This window comes from Ursus arctos, unplaced genomic scaffold (assembly GCF_023065955.2).
Source record: "Ursus arctos isolate Adak ecotype North America unplaced genomic scaffold, UrsArc2.0 scaffold_1, whole genome shotgun sequence".
Classification (NCBI taxonomy): Eukaryota; Metazoa; Chordata; class Mammalia; order Carnivora; family Ursidae; genus Ursus; species Ursus arctos.
This window is the reverse complement of record NW_026622763.1, coordinates 81,966,160-81,992,701: the sequence shown is the minus strand read 5'-3', so window position 1 is coordinate 81,992,701 and position 26,542 is coordinate 81,966,160. Positions and strand designations below refer to the sequence as shown.

The window sequence follows — 26,542 nt, the reverse complement described above, 5'->3', positions numbered from 1 at the left end:
GAACAGAGCCTGGATATATTAGCTATAATTATTTATTAGCTTAAAATTAGCTGAAATTTTAAGACAATTGTCTTCTGTGGTTAAAGGCTTACCATCACTGGCTTACAGCCTCAAAAAACAACACTGACAAACATAGGGTCATAAAATGCAAATACTAAAAAAACAAAACAAACAAACAAAAAAAACCCCTCCAAAAAACCCCAAAAAAACCAAATAGCAAAAAACAGTATTGGCAGTTTAGTGTTCACAGATATTTCAGTTGGTTACTAGAATAGACAGGGACAAAGGCAGTGTTTATCTTCACTCATTGAGCACTAACAGAATAGATGGACTTTTACAATCTTTACAACAAAGGTTATTTCACAGACTTACGGTTCAATGGCAAAGACTAGAAAATAATCACACTTAGAAGTCTAGGAAATCACAATCCAAGCCTTACCATCAAAGGTCAAGCACCTGTTGAAATTCTGCCACCAGCAACTGACCTACCCATTGTGCCTACTGCTGAAGTTCACTATTGTCTCCCATTTTCACAGGACAAGTTGTGTCTTTTTCATAAGACAACTTAAAAATTTCCAACACCATGCATTAATGAAAACTGCTTCATCTATGTTGCGCATTAATGGGACAATATGACAAGGTGCATGGTTTAAAGTCTTAATCAAGGCCTTAGGAGAAAAGCTAATTACAGGTATAACTGGAAATACTGTCTGAATTAATATCAATTATATTGAATTTTAAACTTTAGATTTATACTTTCAAAACACATTCTAAGTTTGAGTTAAAAACATGGTGGGCTGATCACAAATCTATTTCCTCACCCTCTCCTTTCAGAGGTTACATACAACACGGGATAAATAGCAGGTGGTTTTTAATGTTTGAAAAGTGAAAAGTCTAGACAAAGGAGTGGCAACCGCCACGGCAGAGCAGAGAAAGCACAGAGAATGCGACAGGAACAATAAAGCCAGTTTGTCTTACAGAACCCAAGGCAGGCTCAGAATTTAGAGACTCAGCCCCCAAACACCCACAGTGAGGCCCATCAGTGAACAGTCCTGCTCACTCATGGTACTTCCAGTGAGATCCCAGACACAGGCAGGGACCACTACACATTTGAGAGAAGCCTCCAACAAGTAAGAGAGATCAAAATGGGAAAAAGGAATTGATGGGAATGATAAAATTAAGAATCAGATGAAAACTTAAAAAATTCTTAAAAACCCTCAGAAAGATGAGAAATTGCACTGGTCAAACAACTAGATGCTCTAAATAATGATAGGCTATAAGAGAACTCTATAAATTAAAAATAAGACAAAACTCAGTATTCAATGGAAGAAGGGTTAGAGCATAAAGTCAAGGAAGTCCCCAGCAAGCAGGACAAAAAGACAAAACGGAAAATAGAAGGGGAAAATATTAGAGATCTGTGCAGGAATACTGGTCCAAGAGGCCCAACATCTGAATAACAGAAACACCAGAACAACAAAACAGAACAAAAAGACATTCACTAGAAGGAGAGATGGTCTGCAGACTTACTGGCCCCAGTAAAATGAAAAGGTCCATATCAAACCATATTATGAAATTTCAGAATCTCAGAGATAGAGAAGGTACTAGAAGGTTTCAGAGAAAGAAGGGATGGGAGAACAATGACTAAAACTGGTAATGTACAATGTATCATACAATGTCTATAGGACTGCAAAAATTAGTTTCAACCTAGAATTCTATACTTTATCAAATGGCAGGAGTTTCAGAGAAGCTACTAGATCTCTAAAAACTTCTGCCCATTCCCAGAAAAATGTGCTCCAGTAAAACAAGGGCATAACAAGACAAAGGGAAACAGAGAATCTAGGACATAGGGGATCCGACACAAGACAGCAGTTACGAGAGATCCCAGATGACTTCAAGGAGATATCCCAGGAAAATAGACACAGAGCCAGCGAGCGAAAAGCAGTCTACTCTACTGCAGCAGAGTGACAAAAGCCCATCTCCAAAGAAAAAAAAACGGAGATGTGTTTTAGTAAATGAAAAATATTTTTGATGGACATGTGACAAATGTTACAACATTTGGGGGGGAAATTAGCTGTTAGAAAATAGGCAAGCGAATATCATCAGGAAATTAATTCCACAAAAAAAAGGAAGAATGTGAAAGCAGAAAGACCCACCAGGGAGCTACTTAGAGCATTTGGCTGTGTGAGATCATGTTGGCTAGGAATACGGGGACTGGATTATTGCGGAGAAGTGCAGAAGTGCTCGGGTTTCAGAAATATTTAAGAAAAAGAATGAAGCATATACAGGAGTAGGCACAGGCAGAGAACTATATGGCTCAGGAGGGAACAATATCTGCATAGTCATAACAACATACACATTGATTCTGATTTAATAAAAACAATGATACAGGTTGAGGGAATAGAGGCAGGGAAATAAGGCCATGGTGGAGTGATGAAGCTAAGCTTTCACCTGGCACAACAGGAAGTCGATAGTGCTAAAAATTCACTTAGTTATTATGTTTTTGTTACTTTAGTTAAAAAATAAGATAAAAAAAAATTAAGGCAAAAAAACTGAAGGTAGAGCTTTATACCACAGCCATGTTATTGAAATTTAAGTTAAATGTCAGAACCCTTAAAAACTGGACACTACCAAGCCAAAGACTTTCCTGAATACATTGATAATGAGGAAAATAGAAGAGATTTAGAAAATCTACAAAAAGAGGTCCTAACGGTATTGGATCCATTATATTTTTTAGGAATAATGGCAGACATACTTTTAATTCAAACTATTAATTTCTTACTTAACTTTTCAACTGTTTACTTACATGGTTTAAATGGTTGCTCTTCCTCTTTTCTCGCACTAAGAATAAAAAAAATTAACTGATCAATTCTGATACAAATGCCACAGAAAAGTAAAAGTAGTTGCTACTTATCTGACGGATTACCAATGCACAAAATGAGATGAAATTCCATTTTTAAAACATAATTTCCAACAAAATTTATCACTTAAATCACCTAGCAAGATGAATCCTATAAAGTAAAATCTAAAAACTTAGTCTTACTTTTTGACCTAACAGACAGTCTTTGTTAGGTACAAACGGAAGGCTCCCCATGTACAAAAGAAAAAGACAAAGCAAACTAGGCCAGGTGAAAAATTTAACTAATAAAAATGTTTACCTGTTGAATATCTGAACCACTACACAGTATTTTCTAATTCTATATTTACACACAACTTACTTTAATTGGCAGGTCTAAGAATCAGTTTCTGGCCAGGCACTAATCTCTAGATTCATCGGTATCCTGGAAGCATCCTGAAGCACTTATTGGTGATCTACTAAAATACCTTGCTAAAAAATAAATGGGTCATTACGCAACTGGAAAGTATCTATCTTAATTTATATTTTAATGAGTGTGCTAACCTAACCAAATGTATCTACAGCACACAAAATCACTCTGCTCTAACAAACACTGGAAGAAGAATAAAAGCTCCAATGAGGGTCTTGGATCCCACTTTGTTTCCCACACTGCCTCCTTTAATGTGGGGTGACATCACAGGCACACATTCCTTTTGACTGAGGAGAGAGAGACATGAGATAGCTTTGCTTTTACTGTCTCCACACTGTGTCTACATGTGGGCAGTCTATGTTTCTGGAAGAAACAGAGAAATACAGCAATCCCAACCAGAAGTGATCTGCTCACGTCAGGCTATGTACATACACTATGAAAATGCAGGTTAAAAACCCCCATTTTCTATTGTGCTGCATACTTCAAATATTATGGAACCCTCACTTTTTATATTCCTGTTGTCATAATCAACAGAAAACTTGGTCATGTGTGGCTTTTTAGTTCAAATAAAAGATCTAACATTAAGGAAAATAAGCAGGCAAGCAGGAGTGCTAAATACAGTTCTGATTCTCATTATAAATCAAGGACACAGGCAATTCATACTAGTCTCGGTTGCCGAAGCTAACCTTCTAGGAGCCCCACAGGGCATGTTTGTTCCCATGTATCCTGGCACATCACTACATCAGGATGGGAAAAATCTGAATAGTTCAAAAGTTCTGAGGAGAATAAATGTGGATGTGAGATAGGTTTGTTTGGCTGAGCATGGTATAAAATGGGGCCAAAATCACAGATTCAATCCCCATAAATTAACTGATTTTTTTTTTGATTTGTTAAATGAAAACCTAACTGTGGCCTAAATCCTATTACTCATCTTTAAAACCTGTGTTCCTTGGAGCCAGGGGAAAAGGACAAGATAGTATGGAGAAGTAGACCACATCTTAATCATGTGGTCACAAGTGACTGTGTTGACAAAGAGGTGGCAAAATGTGTAAACAGAGGGTCTCCTGTTCTGCTAACTAAATCAGTAACAACTAAAGGAAAGTGTATCATCACATATTAAAATAAGAAATGAATACATGAAAAAGTGAAACATTTAAACCAATGTATGAGTTCTTCTAGGGACTTTCTATAATACACAAAACAAAAACAATTTTCAATCTTTTTCTCAGGGGAAGAAAATACTGTCTTACCATCCGTTTGAGATTTGCTCAGGAAAATTGTGCTTGCCCTTGGATGGTCAGAAGGGTTTGATTCCAAAGCTAACTCTGTATAGGAAGAAGAGAAAAAGGTGTGATAATTTGAGTAGAAAAATACATGACTTTAAAAATAGCTACACATCAATTTTAATCACTTAGTCTTGGGAAGAGTTTTTAGTAATGATAAAAAGCCAATTTTAGTAAAGGCAACAATATAAAAATTATATTGGGAAACTGCAAAATTATAGAATCTCTCCACATATGTGAAAATAAAACCAGGCTATGTCTTAAACTTTTAATCTGCACCTAAATAACCTATGCAACTTTTAGATGGAATTACATTGGTGTCTTACCCCTCCTACTTAACTATTAAAAATCCTGTCACCATCATTTAAGCTGATATTACTAGCATATTCCAGAAACAGTCTCAAAAAGCAAGTTATGCTGTGGCTATTACAGTCAGATACCAGCTCAATATGTCAAATATGCCAAAACCAAACAAGTTGCTTTTGGCAAGCAAATATTCTTTAGACAGTCAAATAGCTAATTCTAACTCCATTCAACAAATGAACTCGTTTAGTTAGCTGTGGTTTATGTGGGGGACATCCATCATGGCAGATTTTAAGAAACTATATAAAAGTTCAATGTTCTAATCTACAGGTACACTTCTGTGATGGCAAGTAATTTTTAACTTTTGCTCTCGATTTCCAAAGCTAAACTCCTGCTTCTACTATCCATGCTGCATGATTAATTTGGGGCTGCAATAAGAGTACTTTCTGGAGCAGATCACGGGGCTACTTGTAAAAAATTTTGTCCATACCTATGTAAACGAATGTCTGCCTGTAGTCCACCTTGCACCAAGATGGGAAAATTCTCTATTCCACACAAGAATACAAAACAGGCACTTGAATTTTCATAAAATAAGGTTTGCCACCATATGGGATAATAAAGTTTTCATTAAAAAAAAAAAAACCCCTCTGGTGTGTCTAAGATTCCAAACAAAATGATCCCTGCATTTCCTCAAGATGTTTAGTGACAGTCTGGTAAGCAAAGCAGTCTGAGCAAGAAGTAGGAAATGTAGAAACAGGTTTTTGTCTGGTTGCATATAATCTTTGTTCTTTTTAAGCTCTGTGAGCTCTGAAATATATTTTTGGGCTACTTCATTCATTGTGTTTGACAAGACAGCCTGATACTTCTATCAAACAAATGACTTTCATAGTGCAACAACCTTTGTAAGAACCACTCAAAATTCTTCAGCCAAAAAAAAAAAAAAAAAAAAAAAAAAAATCCCCACTGTATGACACTCCTCAGCAATGTCCATCTCAAAGTATTTAGCCAATCTAAATTGGCTAAGATCCGGACCAAGATCCTGACAGAGTAATGGTTAAGTCTAGTATTTCCCAAACCACATAATAATTGTTCTGTTTTTAAAAGGGGTGTTGGCAGTCTAATAGAAAATACTATCCCTGGCTCTTAGAGAATCAAAATGTCCATTAAAAACTAATCAGTCTTATAGCAAATACTGTTTTATTCAGCATTTCACAAATTTATCTACCTAGAATCCTTTTTTCCTCCAAGTAATATAGTTAGAATCTTTCACAAACATCATTTGGGACTTCTGGTTTAACAGGAATCTGAACCATCCATTTTAATGGTACTGCCAGCACTAGAAATTTACATAGCTAAACATAGCTTTGTTCTTCATGGAAATTCCTTCACTGAATTTGAAGTTTGTTAGACTGCTTTTGGAGAAACTATTCTATTCAACATTTTTATGTAAAAGAACCATAAAAATCAAACTTTTTTCACATATTTGAAAAACGAGACAATGTTAGCTAGTTGTAAAATAAATGAATTCAGCTGTGCTGAAAGTGACAAAGACTTTCACAGCTGCCTCTAACCTAAGTCTTCCAAAAGAGTTCATGACCAACTTCCTACCAAAAAGAAAGCAAATATACTACATGGTGAATCTAAAAAATAAGCAGAAATGTTTGCAGAAGTAAACATGTTATGTATCAGTGCTTATGGCATGAAAGAAGTTTAATTAACACTTTTCAATGGGAAATCCAGGAAAAATAAGTACCAGAATCAAGGGGAACAGGCCACACACACACACACACACACCCAAACCAAGATATGCTACTATGGATCTAAATACAAAAATCAAGAGGCCTTGGATAAAAGAAATAGCAACATGCAGAAAGAAAGCAAAACTAGCACAAGTGACAAGAAGGAAACTGGCACTCCCCCTACTCCATCTAGGCTGGCTGGGCCAACACTGCTGCCCTGGGACAACCCAAGAATCACTGAGAAAGGCAGAGCTGGGGCGCCTGGGTGGCTCAGTTGGTTAAGCACCCGACTCTTGATTTCAGCTCAGGTCATGATCTCAGGGTTATGAGACCGGAGCCTGCTTAGGGCTCCCCGCTCAGTGTGCTGTCTGCTTGAGATTCTCTCTCCCTCTCCCTCTGACCCTCCCCCCCACTCACGCTCTTTCTCTCTCTAAAATAAATAAATAAATAAAATCTTAAGAAAGAAAGGTAGGCAGGCAGAGCTGTGGATTCTTGGCCAGTCTGGAGCTGCCCCAGGCTTCCTTTGCCATTAAGGGGCAGGGGGAGAGTTGCTAGGACATATCAACAGAGGAGAGCAGAACTGAGAAAGGCCATTTAATTCCTAGGTCAAGCAGTACCCAATTTACTCCATGAACTCTGGCTACAGAAATCAATTTTTTTTAAAGCTAGATTTTAATTTGTAACTGAAAGAGACCGGGCTAATCAGCAGTAGAGATGATCACATTAAAGGTGCAAACAGATAAACGTCATTTGCTCATTCCTTTAACAAACATCTTGTCATGAACAAAAATTTGCAAGAGCCAAAATAATAATTTGTTTACAATTACTCTCAACTCACAATCATTACTTTGTTATTTACACTTTAAAAAAAAACTCTGATCAGTGTGCCATTTATGTCCTATTTCGTTCCTGACATGCAATCTCCACCCCATTCTAATATATTTAGTATTTAATGGATACACAAGGGCCTACCAAGTGTTATTCCTATACTTAGTCAATCCCCTATTCTTAGGGTTTAGGTGCTTACAAACGTCTATTCTTATATTATGAGGAAAACCTTCATATACATAGTTTTTTAAAAATAATTTTGTTTTTACCTCCTTAGGAAAGATCTCCAAAACAGGATGATTAGACAGAAGGTTAGATCTTTGTCATGGCTCAATGTATAATACTAATTAAGTTGCTTTCTAAAAAAGGTAGGAGCATATTAGTGTATAATGCTATCAACTGCACCAGTTTTCACTCCCACCCTGATTTCCGATTCTTTTTTTTTTTTTTTTTAAGATTTTATTTATTTATTTGACAGAGACAGAGACAGCCAGCGAGAGAGGGAACACAAGCAGGGGGAGTGGGAGAGGAAGAAGCAGGCTCACAGCAGAGGAGCCTGATGTGGGGCTCGATCCCAGAACGCCGGGATCACGCCCTAAGCCGAAGGCAGACGCTTAACCGCTGTGCCACCCAGGCGCCCCAATAAATTGATTTCCGATGTAAATGAGGAAGTTCACTGTCTCTAATTTGCATTTCTGATTACACAGTTTGACAATTTTCCCCACAGTTAACAATGGTGTTATTTCCACTTTGGTGAGTTGCCTATCACTTGTACTTATTCTATGTATCATACCTACGAGGACCCTAAAATGTTGTCAGTTTGCATGAGGTTTTCAGAAAATAGTAATCTTCTGTCTCTAGCCAATGACGATTTTCTATATAACTTGCACTTTTTGCTAATGACAAAAACCACATTGCTATTTTATAGAATGGATACTTAAGCCAAAAGATATTAAGCCCCAATGTACACACATAGTATTTCCACACTGTCCACTACTGTTTTCTCAAGAACCTAAGACAACTGTGATAAATTGCACTACCCTATTTGCACTATCACAAAGGTAAGACTACCAACTATTAAGCAAAACGTTACCACCTCCCACCGATATGCACATATGCACACATGCGCACACACAGTGATTTAGAGAGATGGCTTGAAATTACTGTACATCTTGTATGTGACTCTATCCCAAAGTTACTTCTTTAGAACCCTCTAAGAATGTTTTAACCTAAGAAAAATACTCCTGAGTTCATGATTAGAAGTTATGATTCAAACTGTATTTTAAGACCCGTCACTTTTTTTTTAAATATCAATTTAAATTGCAACTTAATTTGACAGCATGACAGGTTGATGTAGGAAAAATAGGACTTAAAAAAAATTAAACTTGGATCTTAATGTAAATATCGAGGAAATCTGTAAGACCACTGACATCCAATACTGCTTTTCCCCTAATCTAAGATTCTACCAGTTATAAGATGCACAGATGTTAAAAATGTGAAAATACAGGCAACTTAGAATAAATGAAATGCATTATTAAAGGCTAAATGTGTAAAATTATGCAACTATAAACTGTCATAATGATTTTTCCTTGTCAAAATATCAGGGAGAGAAGGTAGTGACCCAAGAAACTATCAGAGCAGTGTATTTCGCAAAGAGATTGATTTCAATAGATTGATTTCAATATATTCCAATTAAATAGAAGATGTCAGCAGTTTCTGGACCAACTACTGAGCACCTGTTCACTTAAGGCTTCCCACATTTACTGAACTATGCTATCATCCCTATACAGTACACTGTGTTCATTTTATGGCCCATTAACACAAATATTTCAAGTCTTACAATTACCATGTACACTGATGATTTTATCCCTGCGACCACACCTTCCAGGTAATTACTAATTAATCCTTCTGCTTCCTAACTCGGGCTTCCAAACCACCTCTGTACCTGTGTCTACCCTGGTTCTCAGTCTTGCCTTGTTTTAATTCTCAATCCATGTTTAGCGACTGTAACTGAGGTGTGATGTTTCATATAGTGAAGTACACCTTTCTTCCTTTATACACTTCTCATAAGTATTTTTGCTCAGTTTCTTGAACTTCGAAGAACATTTCTGGGCTGCAAGTTATCTTTATTTCATTTCACACTGGGCAATGTTAACATTTTAATTCTAAAGCTTAATTACTTTAATACACATACACACACACAAGGGTGAGGAAAAAAAGCAGTATCCAAAGTAGCCCAGGTAAGTCACTTAATAAATTCTATTCCAGTATGCCATATATCTGTAATTTATATCCCTGATCTATTGTCTCGTTTTTTTAAAACTTGGACTCAGTTTATACCTCTGAGCCTGTCTTCTCATGTTTAAAACATTTAATTCTTATACTATTGTAACTCAAAACATTGTTTGTGAGGATCAAAAGAAATATAAGAGCAATCTATATAACACATAAAGCAAAATAAATGACAAAGCTTTCACAAATGAACTCAAAAGCAAAAACTGAACATTTAGCATTCCTTTGGAAAGTATATGAAACGTCCACTCATTACTCACACCCAAATATCACCTTAAGCAAATATGTGCTTTGGCTAACACTAATGGGAAAGGAATAAAAGTCACACAATCAGTAAGAATTCCTCCCAGGGATTTTGGTTTCTTTAAAGCAAATACCTAGTTCCCCTGCTTCTGTCATGTAGATTACTGTATGTCCTCTCCTTGCTTTTTCCATGTAACATATCCTGGAGATCATTTCGCAGCAGTGAAGGCCTCGCTCTTTTTTACAGCTCCATAGCTCTCCACTACGTGGATATACCAGCTGATTTTACCAGCTCCTTACCGGACATTTGAGTTATTGCTAATACTGTGCTTTTGAAAATATTGCAACAAAAACTTTGTGAATATGTGGTTTTATATTTGTGGGGTACATCTTCAGAATAAATTCCTCAAGGTAGGATTTCTAGATTAAATGTATCTGCAATGTTGTGAGATTGTGCCAATTTCCTCCTCACGGGGTCAAACCATTTTGTATTTCCACCAGTGATATATGAATATAACTGTTTCTTCACAGTCTCACCAAAGAATGTGTCATCAATGAATTTTCTCCCAATAGGAGAGAAACTACAGTATAGTTTTATTTTGGATTTCTCCTATGCATGAAGACATGTTTAAGGGTCATGAGCATTTCTTATTCTGTGACTTGCCCTTCATATCTTTGTTATAAGTCAGTCTACATTTTAGGCCTGTATGGTTTTCTGTTCAGCCCACTCTTGGCTCTCACCTGAACTATTGCACCAGTCTTCCTTCTACCTGGTTTCCCTGCTTCCATCCCTGCCTATGTTACACATTCTCACACAGTGGCTAGTCTGTTGTTTTTGCTTTTTGTTTTTTAAAGAATTAACATCATTCTCCTGCAAATAATCCTCCAATGGTTTCCCATTACACCTAAACTAAGATTCCTACTTTTTGTGAAGGCCCAGTAGGCATACAAGGTCTGAATCCACCACATTCCTGCTGGCACCCCTCTCACCCTGCGGCAGCCATCCCCATGTCTTTCTGTCCTTTGCCTGCACCAGCATATTCCCATGTGAGGAACTCTGCTCGGAAGCCTCTTCTCCCACATCCTCCCACAGTCCCCTCTCACTTTTAGGGCTGTGTACTTGTCATTTGAGAGCAGCAGTCTTTAACCACTTCATGTAAACCTGCCCTCCTCCCATCCTTGACCTTCTTTCACCTTCTTTCAGCACGTCACTACCTGAGGTTCTTTTATTATTCATATGCTGTCTGCCCCTAGGTCCCTCCAGAATGTAAGGACTTAAGGGTAGGGGACTTGTCCTGTATACCACTGTCTGTCCCGCACCTGGAACAGTGCCCAAAAAACATCTGTTTCAGTGTACCCAAACCCAGTTAAGTTTCTCCCAATTTTCCCAACTAAGATTTCTTCTAATATTTCTTTTGATTAGTCATCTTAGACCAGCATTACTTTCAGATCTCGTAGAGTAGTAGTTATTCCAAATTAAAGACAAGACAGGCTACCAAGAACCATAAAAATTTCAAAGATGAATTCTAACATCCAGTGAAAAACCAACAATAACTTCAATTTGGTATAAGGACATTTAATGTTAAAGTACTTTACCTACAAAATGACTAAGTCATAAGACAAAGTATACCATCTGAATTCTGAACAGAGGTACAATGCACCAGTTTATCTGTGTCCCCAGAATAAAGCATGATAATGGGACTGTGTTCTGTTTTACTATAAGAGATGCCCAATCATAAAGGGTAGGTAAATGAATGGTGCTCTAACCATTCAATGGAATACTAAACAGTTATTAAAAGGCATGTGGTGGAGCTATGTGCAGCTCCATGGAAATACATCCTGGAGTGCTCTCTAGGTGTCAAGCACAGCTCCAGGAGCTTTAGGTCATTATTTCTCTCTAAAACAAAAAGCTATAAAGCAGCACATGAAGAGTTATCTCATTTTTGTAAGATAAACAAAATGTTATGTTTATATACATATGAAAGGTTTAGGAAGAATAAACACTAAAATATTAATACAAGTTCTGGATATTCTGAGTATAGGTGAATGGCTTTTTCATAATTTCTAAATCTTTTACAGCAAATGCCTATTGTCATTAAAAAAAAAAAAAAAGCTCCCCCCCCCCCCAAAGGTGTTTAAAATAGTTACTGGAAAGAGGAAAGCTCTGTTGCTCAGAGGTTTTTCCACATCATATTGCCAATTCCTTCCTCACTCACTCCTCAGGGGAAGGGGGAAGAAGGGGCCACTTGAGAGAGCACTTTTGGCCAGCAAATTAGCGAAGCCTGTAAGGTCGGAGCATAAAAGGTGTATGAAAAGCTGAGTAATAATAGGTTGGATAACAGGACTTTAGTGTTTTATTTTGTGTTACTGATACTACCGTCAGTAATTGTGGATACGCTGTTAGATAAAGGTAAGGTAGTAGAAAAATTCTTTTGAGTCTTTCTGAAATAGACACTAGGTTCTTGGGACTATCTCTTTGAAATGGCTTGAAGAAATCATGTTCTTCTGAAATGTTTCAGAAAAACAAGGCACATTATTTATGGATGATTTTGTCTAAGAAATGAACCAATTAAATTCTTCATCATAGAAAAGCCAAAATAGTTTATATTTAAGTAGGTATTTCTTAGTTTCCAGGGAAACTGATATAAAATTGTCTGAAATAAAGATATTAAAGCAAACTTTCAATGTGCCTGTACTTTATATTTGGTGTTCTGACCTTGTTTCTATGGAAACCTAAGAGGCAAATGCTGAAATTAAGGCTTTTGTTATTTTACTGAACGCCAAAGAAAAGACAAACTGAAATGAAATTTTAACTATCATGTTAAACATAAAAGGTAAATTGTGTATTTATGAACTCTTATTTTTTTTAAGTTTAACACTCTTTTCTGGTTTAACACTCCTTATAGTCTTATGCTTAATACTGGGTACCTTACCTTACCTGCTTTTCATAATGTTCCTCTGTCCAGGGCATTCTTGGCTTTAATTCAAGATCACCAGAGCAAACTCTTTTAAATGCATCAACCCGTTTACCTGACTGGTTAATCTAGGCTATATCATGACTTCTACTTTTAGTCTTATCAAAATGATTACAGACATAGGAGGGAGAGGTAAAAGTTGCTTCTGAATTGTGAACAATAAATTTTGAATGGAAATAATCAAGACAAGTAAGTTGAGATAGGCCTATCTTATGGATAAATAATAAAATACCAGATGCATGCTAAGGAGTTTTTTAGGCACCCCAAGAACTGAATTTGGCGATCTATCACCTCCAAGTCAGTCTCTTCTGTTCAGTAGCTGTGTTACACAGTCATTGCCCATCTCCGAGTCTCTCCTCCTTCATCAGCAACACAGGGAGAATACACACAAGTCTTATTTGTAGTTGGAAGGGCCAAATCGGACGGAGCCTTATTTGTAGTTGGAAGGGCCAAATCGGACGGACGTGAAGATGTATTGCAAATCTTCAAAGAATTATAAAAAGGTCCAACTTTGGTTTCTCATCCAACACTATCCATCTATCAACTAGTTTGTCAAATCACTCAGAGGCTTACCTTACAGCACCAAGCAGAGCCGAAGTTTTCACAAGTACTTACATGCTTTGTGTTTAAAAGTACGATTAACTCATGTAATTTGTTCATTCTTTTACAATACTTCAATATTCTGAAAAAGCAGTACTTTCCAGTTACAAAGCCATGTCCATCATATAGGTAAATCCACAGGCTTAATTATTGTAACTCAAAGAAATTAAGAGCCCAACTAACGTTTAAGCAGAAAAAAGAGCTATAAGACATTTCCTCTAGGAAATAATGAAATAAACTGGGGCACTTAAATGAAACAAATGGGCTAATGGAGCTTTAACATCTTTGTGATACAATGTTTTCTACTTCAAAGGAGGTAAGACTCCGTTAAAGAGCCAGGCGGTTACTCAGAATTATCTTTACCTAATCATCCCTTTCCAAAATTCCAGAGGCAAAAATTAAGCATTTCCGTTCCCTCCCCCAACCATTTAGTCAGAAGAACTTTTACCCCAACATTCTTAAAGTTGAACAGGATTCTATAGACAGGAAGGGGAGGGGGGAAGAGAGAGAGATTTGGAGACAAACATTCTTGTGCAAGATCTGACACCATTTTTTTTTTTTTTAAAGATTTTATTATTTATTTGAGAGAGAGAGCGCGAGCGCTCAAGCAGGCGGAGGGGCAGAGGCAGAGGGAGAAACACACTCACTTCTGAGCAGGGAGCCTGATGCGGGGCTAGATCCCAAGACTCTGGAATCGTGACCCAAGCCGAAAGCAGACACTTAACCAACTGAGCGACCCAGGTGCCCCGAGATGCCACCTAATTGTCAAATCTTTATATTACAAATTAAGGTCTAAATTTATGGGGTTTTTTCCTCTTTGGAAACTTCTGACCAATAGTCTCATGAACCACCCCGCCTCTTATTTTTAGAACAGGCAACAAGTAAGTGAAGTCTGTTAAGGCACTGAGGTAGGTAGGGCTGAAGACACATTTGGGTCAAAGTGGGAATTTTAAAGTAATGAGAACTCCCTGGGTTCTCCACTCAGTATAAAAACTATTTTCGCAGCCCTGGCAATAACATTTCACACCGTTAAGTTATTTCAAGCCCCTTCTTCCCATCATTTTCTTTCCGTCTGTCTTCAAATTACAGTTAGAGGAGAGCAGCTTCCATGGAGGCTGTTGAGAACAGCCTACTTAAGCACACACCACATAGACTCTCACAGGCCAATCTCTATTTTGACTTTAAATAACAAATCCTTAACAGTATGTCTGAACCGTCCCGCGGTACCTTAACGGGTGGGAGGAAGGATACCATCAGGCCCTAACCTGGTGTCTTCGCTTTGGTAAGGATAGGGAGATGGGGTGGATACTCTGAAGTTGGGGTATTTACATTTTCATTGAGAAAAGGGAGAGAATATACCAAAAAAGTCTTTATCATAAAGTCCCCCGAGACGTTAAGGAGACCAACAAACAGGAAGGGGTTGTGGACCGGAGGGTCTCAGGCCGGGCTGGGAAATGGGAATAGGGGAAAGAACGGAGCGTTCGGGCAGGGAACCGGGAGAGCCACTGGCCGGACACGACGGGGAAAGAATAAGGGGTGGGGACGCCAGGCAGAGCCAGCCTTCATCCCCGGCGCCCAGCCTTGGGGAAGCCGGCTCCCGTCAGGAAGGAGCCCGAGGCGGCGGCTCCGTCCCGGGGGACCGCCCAAGAGCGGACAGCGCCGGCCCGCAAGAGGGACGAGAGGTGCCCGCCGCCTCCTTACCTTCGGGCATCTCCCGGTCGCTGATGTGCTGCAGGTGGTGGCCCTCGCCCGCTCCGAAATCCAACTCGGCGGGCTCCACGGCAGCAGGCGCTGGAGCTACTGCCACCGCGTCCCCGGCCGCCGCCTCGTAGATCTCAGACTCGTAGTTGGGCTCCGCCTGCCCCGTGCGCCGGCCCAGCTTGGGGCTGGCATTGGGGGACACGCAACAGGTCAGCGTGTTCCCCATGGGGCGCCTCCACTCCTCGCCGCCTTCACTCGCCCCCGACTCCGCCGCGCTCAGCAGCTACCCCCTCCCCCAACAATGGCGCGGTCGGCACCGGCAGCCCCGGGCTACGCCGGGGCTGCGCCGCACATTCAGGCGCGGCCTCGCCCGCTGCCCGCCGGTCCGCCCCGCCGCCGGGCCCCGGGCAGGGCTCCGGCCCCGGCCGCACCCCCACCGCCGCGCCGCCGCCGCCGCCGCCTCCCCCGAGCCAACTAGTCTGTGAGGGCGGCGACCAGCCCGGCTTATTTAAAAGGGGTGGGGACCCGACAAGCGCAGAGAGTCGCAGCCACTGCCGGGAGAGAGCGCGGTTGGAGCTCCTCCTCCTTCCGCCGCCACCTCCCGACTGAAGTCCGCTTGCCTGGCGGGCACCTGCCAACCGGAACGCATTCTGTGGTCACCTGGTTACAAAGGACCAATCACACCCAGAGTTTCCTCCACGCGCCCGCCTCGGAGCGGAGGCACGTGACTCATAATGCCCCGCCCCTGCCCCGCGGCTGCTCCGCCCCCCGCGCGGCTTGCAGCGGACTCCGGTTTCCATTCATCTCGCGCAGCCGGGAGCTTTCCGGTTCTGCGGGAAGCGCAGCGGGCGTTTGCTACTCCAAGCTGTCCGGGGTCGGTGGGCTTTATGGAAAGTCTTGTTAGTAAAGAGCCGATTCCGTCAGCAACTCGGTTCCACCGGGTCTGACAGCTGACTCATTTGATGTATTATTGGTCACTGAACTTAGTTCCACCCGAACTGTTGACCGTTTGTGTAACTAAATGCTCTTCGTCTCTTGCCTTCCAAGTGTTAGTTTCCGCCTGCAACTTGACCACAACTCCCGGAGCCCTGGTCCTGCTCTCAATAAAGCGCTGTGGCTGTGTGTCTTGCATGAGACTCAGGACAGTTACCCTCCCTTTCGTTATCGCTAAATAGAGACCGAACTCGTACCTCCCAGCCCAGAAACGCCGGGATTCACCAACTCCCTTTTCTCCCTTCTGTTTTTCCCTTCCACGACAGGAGTTTCCAGGTTTATCTTCTTTGACCAACAGCGCATAAAGCACGATTTTCTCATACAAAATTGAGAACCACAAAGTGGGGTGACACGGTCCTGATTTGATGAAGATGATGATAATGATAGTTAACGTCTGGCAAGACTTTAGTGTGTGCCCAACCCCATTCCAAGTGAGATACTCATTTAACCCTCAAAAACAATCCTTTTATAGATTTTACAGAAGAAATTGAGATGAAATAACATTCCCAAGGCCACGTGATTGCTCAGGTGTGGGGCCAGGAGTTGATTCCAGACAGTGCAGATCACCACAGGCACCTTATTGTGATTACCAGAAAATAGAGATAGAAGTAAAACTTGAGAGGAAGTGACATTGTATATCAGGATTTTTTTTTTAACGAAGGATAATTTTTTAATGTAGATTTTAAAATGTTTTCCTTCATTCAACATTCTCTCCCACATGCTAGGCACTGTTATGTGGGAAACCCTTCTGCCCTCAGTGAGTTTGCACAGATGACAAAACAAAGGCTTAGAGAGTCCAATTGTCTGAGGTCAGACTGCTGAAAAGGGCTTGAGACTGGGATTCAAACCTAGATCTAAGTGACCCAAAGTAGATGCTGGGGGAAAGAGGATAGATTTTATCCTATAACATGAGACAACTGAATAATATGAAGCCGAGGAGTCACTATCAGATGGTTTGTAGTGAGGTCATTCGTGACAATAAGGACTGAAGGAAGCAACAAGACCAGCTCAGAGACTTTATGTTCAACTAGGAGAGAAGGCAGTGGCAGTGACTGAAGTAGAGGGAAAGGACTTGAGATCTTTTGGGAAGTAGAATCGGAGGGCTTGATGACTAGATATGGAAGGAGGGAAGGGGGAGGCAAAAATGGCTGTTAGGGTCCTGGCTTGGAGGACTGGGTAGACAGCCTGACTTTCTCCTAGAGAGAGAATACAGAAAGAGGAACAGGTTTGAGGGGGAAGATAATCTTCGATAAAAAGGAGCTCTCTGGTGGAAAGACTCTTTTGACTGAGTCTGTTTTGTGATATCCCAACTTATATTTTCAAAAATAACACACATATCAAACCAAAAAAAACAAAAAACCAAACATGTAATTGGGGGAAGTTTCCTAAAGTTGACACACTAAGAATATAACATTTCCTAATGATTACTTTCATAGAATAACTTGGAATCTATGGTTTTAGTAAATGAAGCATTTTATGTAAAATAAAACTGTTAAATGAAAAAACATGTAAAATTGTGTTGTTATTAGGATATATAGAAAGTAATTGAAGCCATGGGTACAGAAATGATTGTCTTAAGAAGGTGTAATTTAAAAATCTAAAAAAAAGAGAAAGACTGGAGAATGGAGAGATTTAAGTGACACTTAAGCCTGAAAAGGTGAGCAGTGAATTCAAAGGACCCGAGTATTAATCAGGAATGGCTGATTGATCAAGTGAGTCCCATGAGGGTGGGGGTCACATCTGCCTCTCGTTACATGGCAGCCCCTAGAACGGTGCCTGGCCAGTAGCCACACAGTAAGCAATTCTCTGAAGGGTCACAGGTGGGAAAGCTACAAATGCCATTGGCTACGGCAAATGGGAGATTGGGGCTATGTGTGAGGCAGATGGCAGGTAGTGAGTAAAGAAGTGAATAGGAGGTGAGACGGGGTTCTATCCTTCCCAAACATTTGACTGAGAAGAGAGATGCGGTAGTAGTTCCGAGGGAGACATACGATTAAGGATTTTTTTTTAAGATGAAAAAAAAGAGTGAGTCTATTTATATGCTAAAAGTAAGAGTCAATGGAGAAAAAAGTTTGAAGTTACAGAAGATGAGAGAATTAAAGGAGCAAGGTCCCCGAGGAGGCAGAAGTGGACGTACTCCAGAGCTGGGATAGATTAGCTTTGGACTGATGGGAAGGCAAGGACGAAGGAAGGGCCTGTGTGGACACACAGATATTCCTGATAAAGGAGAGGCTTAGGAAGAGCTCATCTGGTGACCTCTATGTTTCTCTATTTTAATAAGCTTCTATTTGGAAAGCTCCTCTGGGAAAGAGAGGACAATGTGTAGAGAAGTCAACACTTCATAAAAGCTCAATATACTTATTTACAAAAAGTAAACATCTTCCCTCAAAGGTGGATAAGTTGAAGAGAGATTTGACCAAAAATCAAGGAGCTCTAGTATAAACAGGAATGCTGCAAAAGTAGATGGGGCTAATTATTTCCCCCAAATAGTTAAAAGAAATTGCAACAACTCTGGGGTGCAAATAAAAACAAAATTAAGAAGAAAATGACTCGTAGCTGCAAAAAGTGTGAACATTTACAAACACTTTTAGCCACATAAGGTACCCCAAAAAGGACCAAAGGGAGGAATGTCCTCCTTTATTAGGATGGCAGAAAGAAAAGGTAACCTCAAAAATCAGAGAAGCAGGCACACCTGAAATGAATGTAACATTGTGTGTCAACTAGTCTCAAAGAAAAAAACCAACAAACAACAACAACAACAACAAAAACTCTAGAAATCAGAGAAGCAGGGATGATTAATACTTAATTTGATTGTTTTAAAGATGTAAATAAGGTCTGGGGACAAAAATAGGCAATAAATTGAAATGTGGGAAACCACAGTAGAACAGGAAAAGATTTAGTAAAGTTCAAGTTTCAGTGAACATCTTGTTAAATCCTCAGTGACTATATTCCATGATAATAATAATAGTGTCTGAAGTTCTAGGAATGTCATGAGATGCCATTTAGGTTTTCTTTTTTTTTTTTAAGATTTTATTTATTTGAGAGAGAAAGAGAGAGCATGAGCAGGGGGAGGGGCAGAGGGAGACGCAGACTCCCCCACTGAGCAGGGAGCCTAACGTAGGGCTTGATCCCAGGACCCCAGGACCCCAGGATCATGACCTGAGCTGAAGGCAGATGCTATATCGACTCAGCCACCAGACGCCCCAAAGATTTATGTATTTTAGAGAGAGAGCACATGAGCATGTGGTGGGGACAGGCAGAGAGAATCCCAAGCAGACTCTGTGCTGAGTGTGGAGCCCAACGCAGGCTCGATCCCACAATCCTGAGATCACGACCCCAGTCAAAACCAAGAGTCAGTCATTTAACCAACTGTGCCACCCACGGACCCCTTGAAATGCCATTTTGGATGATTCTTGTAGACTTGAGACAATGCCTAAGATTATGTTATAAAATAGTGCTTGCATTTAACAATAGACACACATCAAAATAGATACGCATGACCTTGAAAGTTAAAGAATCTTAAATCTTGCTAAGAAAACATTGGAAAGCATTGATATAAAAATAGATTTTAAGATATTTTGTTTGAAGAGGACATTGGAGAAAAAAGAAAAAGCTCTGTCCTCCAATGACAGAGCAAAGGGAAGCAAAGAGTTGTAATGTGATTTGAATTAAGCAAGAGTTTGATTCTGTGATAGAACCTGAGACCTTGCATGTGCCTATTGATGGCTGAATATCCCCTGGGAGGAATTTTTTAAAAAATATTTTATTTATTTATTTATTTATTTATTTATTTGAGAGAGAGAGAGAGAGAGAGAAAGTGAGAGAGCACAAGCAGGGGGAGCGGCAGAGGGACAGAGAGAAGGAGGCTCCCAGCTGACCAGGGAGCCCCATGCAGGGCTTGATCTCAGGACCCCGAGATCATGACCTGATCCCAAGGAAGATGCGTTTTAACCGACTGAGCCATCCAGGAGCCCTGGGGAGGACTTTGTGATTAGTGTTTTACATGGGTCCAGAATAAACTCATATTTTATTCATTCAATACCTGTTCAATACTTAAGCCCTTACCACATGCCACTCACTTTTTAGATGCTGAAGATGTTGTTTTGATCAAAATAAACAAGGTCTCTGTTCTCATGAAATTTATCTTCCAATAAGTGAGTCAACAGCCAGTGTTGTCCATCACACCTCAAAACCATGGCCCAGAATGACTACTGAATCATCATTCCACACATCAATGTGGAGGAAAAGAATGGAAATTTTTAAGATGCACGTAGCATAGAACCTACATATCATTGACTTAAAGCTTGGTCATATGGCCACACATAGCTGCGAGAAAGGCTCAGAAAATGTAATCATATAGCTGAGTAACTAATGCAGAAGGGATAACTGGGTATTGGACGGTAACTAGCACTCTATGCTACAATCTGTAAGGAAAGATTAGAGAAGTTTCAGCTTTAAGCAAAAGAGATCATATAAAATTTCATATTCCTTTGCAAGCATATATGAAAACTTATACAGAGAGTTCTGTAATGATCTTTTCTTAAGCTAAGAGGACAGAAAAAGTGGAGAGACGCTTAAACTATAGAATAAAACTAGCTTAGATGCAAGAAAGAGTTTATGGCAATCAGGTGATTAGGATTATATATTATATGTGTGTTGTGACTAATTGGATTCCACCTTGACTATTATGACTAGTCTTATAGAACAGGATTTTGTGTGTAAGTAATATGTACATTTTTTTTCTGGGCAGAGAGTCTACCCTTATCATCATATTCTCAATGACATACATGAACAAAAATGCTAAGAATTATTACTGCATCTGATTTGATGTGGAACAACTTGACTTTTCTCATTTCTGACTTTAGAAAATTATAATTGGTATTTTTTAGTAAGTGGGGCATTTGATAATGCTGGTACTCATATTTAAGTAAACTATCCAGTGCCTCTTCCATCTGTCTCTTTCTACACCTTCTGAACTGTTCTCCTACCTTCTCTCTTCTCATAGCATGCATGTTTCTTTCTGCCCACTGAGTCAGTTGAGATGAGGATGTTAATTTATTGAAATGATGCTCTGAAAAAAATTTAAAAAGGTGTTAGTTTGCTATAGCATTAGGGCAGTTAACGTTCATTGGACAGGTCAGTTCTGGCCTCAAATGTCCACTGTGATTACACCTCCAAACATCAGGGCACTTTCGAGGACAAGTTCTAGGAAGGGCCTACAGTTTTAAGAGCCCAGGACTTTCTTTTTGCCTTTCCTGGAGGCTTTTCTCTTCTTTGCTGTTTAACAGCTTATTTGCTTCCAGTTGCATTTGTCTAAGTGCAATAGGAAATTTAAAATCTTAGCGCACAGCTGTTCAGGCTCCTCGTTTTCTAAAGCAGATGTCAGCTCTACTCCCAGAACCAAAGGCTATAAAGGCATGTGATCTGCACTTAACTAGTTTCCAGAAAGAGCTGCCCTGCACACTTGCCCTGGACATCAACTCACTGCCAAATCCACTTTAGAACAAGGCCGAGTAGAGGGGCGCCTGGGTGGCTCAGTCAGTTAAGCGTCTGCCTTTGGCTTAGGTCATGATCCCAGAGTCTGGGATGTAGCCCTGCATCAGGCTCCCTGCCCAGAAGGGAGTCTGCTTCTCCCTCTGCCCCTCACCTCGCCCATGCTCTCTCTCTCTTGCTCTCTCTCGTACTCTTTCCCGCAAATAAATAAATAAAATCTTAAAAAAAAAAAAAAAGAAGAACAAGGTAAAGTAGAAATAAATACATTAAATTCTTTCCGTTGTTTTTTCCCAATCCTGCCACTGCTCCTTACCAAACTACCTCCCACCCTGACCTCCAGGCTTCACTATTTCCACGTGTTTCACTTGTGTGGTATCTTGTTGCTTTTAGGATGTGTCAATGTTAGATGGATCAATTTTACTCTTAAAATGGCATCTTTGGCCAAGTTGGCTTACTGAAGTTAGAACCTTTTTCTTGCAACGATTTAACGAGTTCCCCTCAGTGTCTTCTGGTAGCCTTTTTGACAGCAGCCTCCTGAAGTCGAGCTGATATTAGAAACTCTGTAGGAGGAGGAGTCTCATTAAACTTGACAGCCGGGAGAAGTTTAAAGAAGTCTTTTTAACCAAGTTTGTCCCCTAGAAACAGAGCTCATAAGACTTTAGGGCACGCTTTTCCTCATGATGACTCTATTGTCCTATTGTGGAGACAAATCAGTTTTTCGCCTCACAGCGTGGAGTCCACCCTGCACTACCTCTAGCATTTTCTATCAGAAGGGATTAGGATGGGGGCGCCTGGGTGGCACGGTGGTTGGGCGTCTGCCTTCGGCTCAGGGCGTGATCCCGGTGTTCTGGGATCGAGCCCCACATCAGGCTCCTCTGCTATGAGCCTGCTTCTTCCTCTCCCACTCCCCCTGCTTGTGTTCCCTCTCTCGCTGGCTGTCTCTATCTCTGTCGAATAAATAAATAAAATCTTAAAAAAAAAAAAAGAAGGGATTAGGATGGCAACCTTGATAGACGTAGGGACCAGGAAATTTGTCTTAAGAGACATGTTTGTAGAGAAAGTGCACTTAAAACAACAACAACAAAATGAACAGTTTAGATTGCATGGGGGTGGGAGGGAGGTTGCTAGGGCCTTGGCCCCTCTGCTGAGCAGGCCTGCCTCTGTAAGGTGCTTCTTTGAGTGATGCCCCACATCCCCTAGATAAAATGCCCCATGCCCCAGAAATAATATAGAATACTCTTCTGAAAAAAAAAAAAAAGTCTGGTCATATAGTCAATGCTTGGCGGAGAAGAGGCAAAGACAAACTGAGACAACAGGAGAGGTAGCAGCTGAAGCCAGTGCCCCAACCCAGTCTGCCTGTTGGGGTGTTGGAGCTGCCCCACCTGGGCCATTCGGTCAACCTCTACTCATGCCCTGAGGCTTATATAAGCAGAGCCTATTGGCAAGCTTCTTTGACTCCCTTAAGGCTGTAAAAGTCTGCATCTTGGTGCAATCAGTCCCTTGGGCAAAGCTCTGCTAGCACGCAACCTTGTATCACAGGGTATGATAATTGCTTACTTGTCTGAACCGCCCCCTCCCCCCATTAAACTAGGCATTCCCCCGAGGACAGAGCTGTTTCATTCAGGTTTTGTATCTGCAGCGCTAAGTATAATGCCTGGCTTGCTGCCGTCTCATACACTCTTCTTGAGTGAGATAATGAATGAAAAAGTTGAATCTGAGAGGACCAACAATCACAGTTCAAGAGCGGTTATAACCACTCCTTATTTTTCGGTATATTCCATTCTCTTTTGTGCCTTTGCTTCTAGTTTCTGCTCCCTGATAGCATTTTTTAAAACAACAGCTATTTTACCATGCTCTCCACTGTGTGGGTGAGGAAAGCGGGCAGGACGCGGTGAGAACTGCGCGTGCGCGCTCCGGCCCCACGCGGCCTCCGGGCGGAGCGAGTCTGGCCACGGGAGCTGGCCAGGACGGCTCACCTGCGGCCCTAGGTCTGCGGCAGCAGTTCTGGCTGCCAGCTGGCCGCCTCCAGGCTCCCGCAAGTCGTGACTCCTGAGGCCGGAGGGCCCAGGCAGCTTCCTCCCTCACACATCAGCGGCCTGGCCTGCCGAGGCCGGAACATCCGGGACTGGCTGGAGATCCCTCACGGCGTGCTGGTCTCAGAGTAGTCAGACTTCTTATTGGACACAAATATAAAATCCCAGGGCGGTCCACTTCTCTGGTAAACACTATTTAATGTAAAAATGTGGGGGAGGAAGGGAGAGGTGTGGTGAGCAACATTCCTTCAATTAAAACAACCCCCCCCCCCAAGCCCGTTCCTTCACTATTATGAAGTTCGTCCAGTTCATCACCTTACGATGGATCATGTGAAATGTCCTGTAACCAAATCTAAGTCTTCTGCACTACCTGGCACCTAAGCAAGCCCTTCCCCCTGTCGCTCTCTGAGTGTTTTAATAGTTAGAAAGAACACAGATTTCTGCAGGTGCTTTCAGAAACAAGTTTGCCTTTGGTTACGTGCATTTTGTGATGTTTCAAATGATATGCTTGAAAATAGCATTCACCTTTAATCAAAATTAGGAGCAATAGGAGAAACCTAAAATCTACATGCTGAGAACGTCCCATTTTTCTAGTGATTACTTCAGTAGAGCAACTTAGAATCTATGGTTTCAGCAAATGGAATGTCCAGTGTAAAATGAAACCACCGCATGAAAACAAGACTGTAAATGTTACTGTCATTGCTGTGTTTAACTAGCAATATCCCTGTGAACGGGCACTGTGAAGCGCTTTACATGCATAAACAAATGTAGCCACCAAATCTCAGGATGTGCTAATATGATAGCCCCTCAAGGTAACTCTCCAGCTGGTACCATCAACCCATCTGATCCCATTACTTAAGGATTTTCCCTTCTCCTGGGAAGTAGATGGAAGGGGCATGCTGTTTGATATTGCCTATTTTTGAAGCAAGGTATGCCAAGGTCTATGTGCCCTTCCCCAGAAGTATCAGGGGAGGAGCCTGCCACATCTGCAAACTCTGCTTAGCACTCTTATGGGTAGAAATCATGCTTTGCTGGCATTTTGTGTTTCTATAAAAGCATAGGGAGACACTTGCCCCTCAAGAGTCTTTGGTAAGAAGGCTGATTAGTTAGCAATTGTGATTAGGTGTCTTTAGAGGAAAAAGAAATAAACAGGGTCAGAAAAATACGGCTTTCCCCATGAGTGTCCCTACAGGTGCCTGACTAGAGGCCAATCACAGAGTGAACAATGGCGATTCTGAGATCGGATAATTAACAATAATTAAGTAGTAATTAATAATGATTTGAATAATTGCAGGTTCCCTACCTTCAGGCTGTGGGCTGGAAGCAGTAACACACTGAGCCATAATGGAGCCTGAGGCAAAGGGGAAATGGCTAATACTTACCCCATCTTTATTAAAATTGTTGGTATTTTGTTCATTATCGATTTTTTACATATTTTTCAAAACGTGCTACTTATTTATTATTTATCATAATTACTGAGTGTTTGTGCCCCCTTACTTGGGGCTCCTGTGGCAAGTGCCTCACTCACCTCTCCTCAGGCCAAATCTTAAGCCCAGAAACAATGTTCCCTGGACAGGGAAGAGAGGGAGAGCCAAATCCTTGGACTGGTCTCTGATGCTTGGTGTCTTGAAATTTCCAAATCACTGAGATGAGAATAATCAAATCCTAGGCGGGGACGAAAGACAGCCCAAGTCTTCTGTGGACCACTGTTACTGCATTTTACAGATGAGAAACAGAGACTCAGTGCGTGTGATCGACATGCCTAAGAGGACAGATCTAGAAAGTGCAAAGTGAGAACTTGACTCCGTACCAGGTCAACTCTGTAGTCTGTGCTGCGAGAGACTGCCCACTCACTGCGCTCCCCACAAAAATGATTAATAATGTATTTTTTCCTCTTAATAGCCAGCTAAAAGTCATGACAAAAATATCTTCTGTTAACTTTTAGTAATTTTTTTCCTGGTACAAAAGTAGTATATATTCATTGAAGAGAAATAAGAAAATACACACAAGTGAGAGAAATCAAAATGAATCAAAATCCTACACCAAGAACCATCCCACTATTAGCATTTTGTTGCATCTCCAAGTTTTATTTTAATAAAGATAAATGATATGCATACAATTTAAAAATAAAATGATGCTACACACACAGTTGTTTTTAACATGCTTTCTTAACAGTTTCCCACGAGCATCTTTTTCTGCCGTTGCGTTTTTGCAGCGTAATTTGCAATAGCTTCGTAATATGCATTTACCGGCTCATGAATATTTATTGAGGGCCTGCTACTCTCCAAGCAGTGACTAGGCAGGCACTGAAGATGCGTCATTTAGCAAAACAAAGAATTTGTCCCTCTAGGGTTGACATTTAAATAGAGGAAGACCTTGGAAAAATAAATGAATGAACGTGTGTCAGTTAGGGACACCTGGGTGGCTCAGTCAGTTAAGCACCTGCCTTCGGCTCAGGCCATGATCCCAGGGTTCTGGGATCGAGTCCCACGTCGGGTTCCTTGCTCAGTGGGGAGCCTGCTTCTCCCTTCCCTCTGCCTGCCGCTCTCCCTGCTTGTGCTCTGTCTCTATGACAAATAAATAAATAAAATCTTAAAAAAATAAATGTGTGTCAGTTAATAGGGACACAATTTTGGATGTTGTCTGGGAGTCTTGGGTGATAAGAAGCTGTTTGGGGCTGAACTGTATCCCCCCCCCCATTCATATGCTGAAGTCCTAACCTCCACTCCCTCAAAATGTGACTCTATTTGGAGATGGTGTCTTTAGAGAGGTAATAAGTTAAAATTAGATCATTAG

The 26,542-nt window shown here is 40.9% G+C and overlaps 1 protein-coding gene and 1 long non-coding RNA gene across 4 annotated transcripts in view; both read right to left on the bottom strand.

Moving 5' to 3' along the window:
• Positions 1-15,625, bottom strand: part of CCNYL1 (cyclin Y like 1) — a 36,018-nt gene extending 20,393 nt beyond the window's left edge. Inside the window, exons 1-3 of one of the 2 annotated variants that reach the window (XM_026492073.4) lie at positions 15,228-15,625; positions 4,514-4,588; positions 2,804-2,838 (exon numbers count right to left, since the gene is read on the bottom strand). In XM_026492073.4, coding sequence (XP_026347858.2) covers positions 2,804-2,838; positions 4,514-4,588; positions 15,228-15,453 — 336 coding nt within the window. In that variant the 5' untranslated portion in view covers positions 15,454-15,625. The remainder of the gene's footprint in view (positions 1-2,803; positions 2,839-4,513; positions 4,589-15,227) is intronic. The other variant, XM_026492072.4, reaches the window with a different exon arrangement.
• An 8,064-nt stretch (positions 15,626-23,689) lies between these two features.
• The window catches only part of LOC113250528 (uncharacterized), a 57,655-nt gene continuing 54,802 nt past the window's right edge, over positions 23,690-26,542 (bottom strand). The window contains exons 4-5 of one of the 2 annotated variants that reach the window (XR_007188470.2): positions 25,275-25,458; positions 23,690-23,938 (exon numbers count right to left, since the gene is read on the bottom strand). This is a non-coding gene — a long non-coding RNA (uncharacterized LOC113250528). The remainder of the gene's footprint in view (positions 23,939-25,274; positions 25,459-26,542) is intronic. The other variant, XR_007188471.2, reaches the window with a different exon arrangement.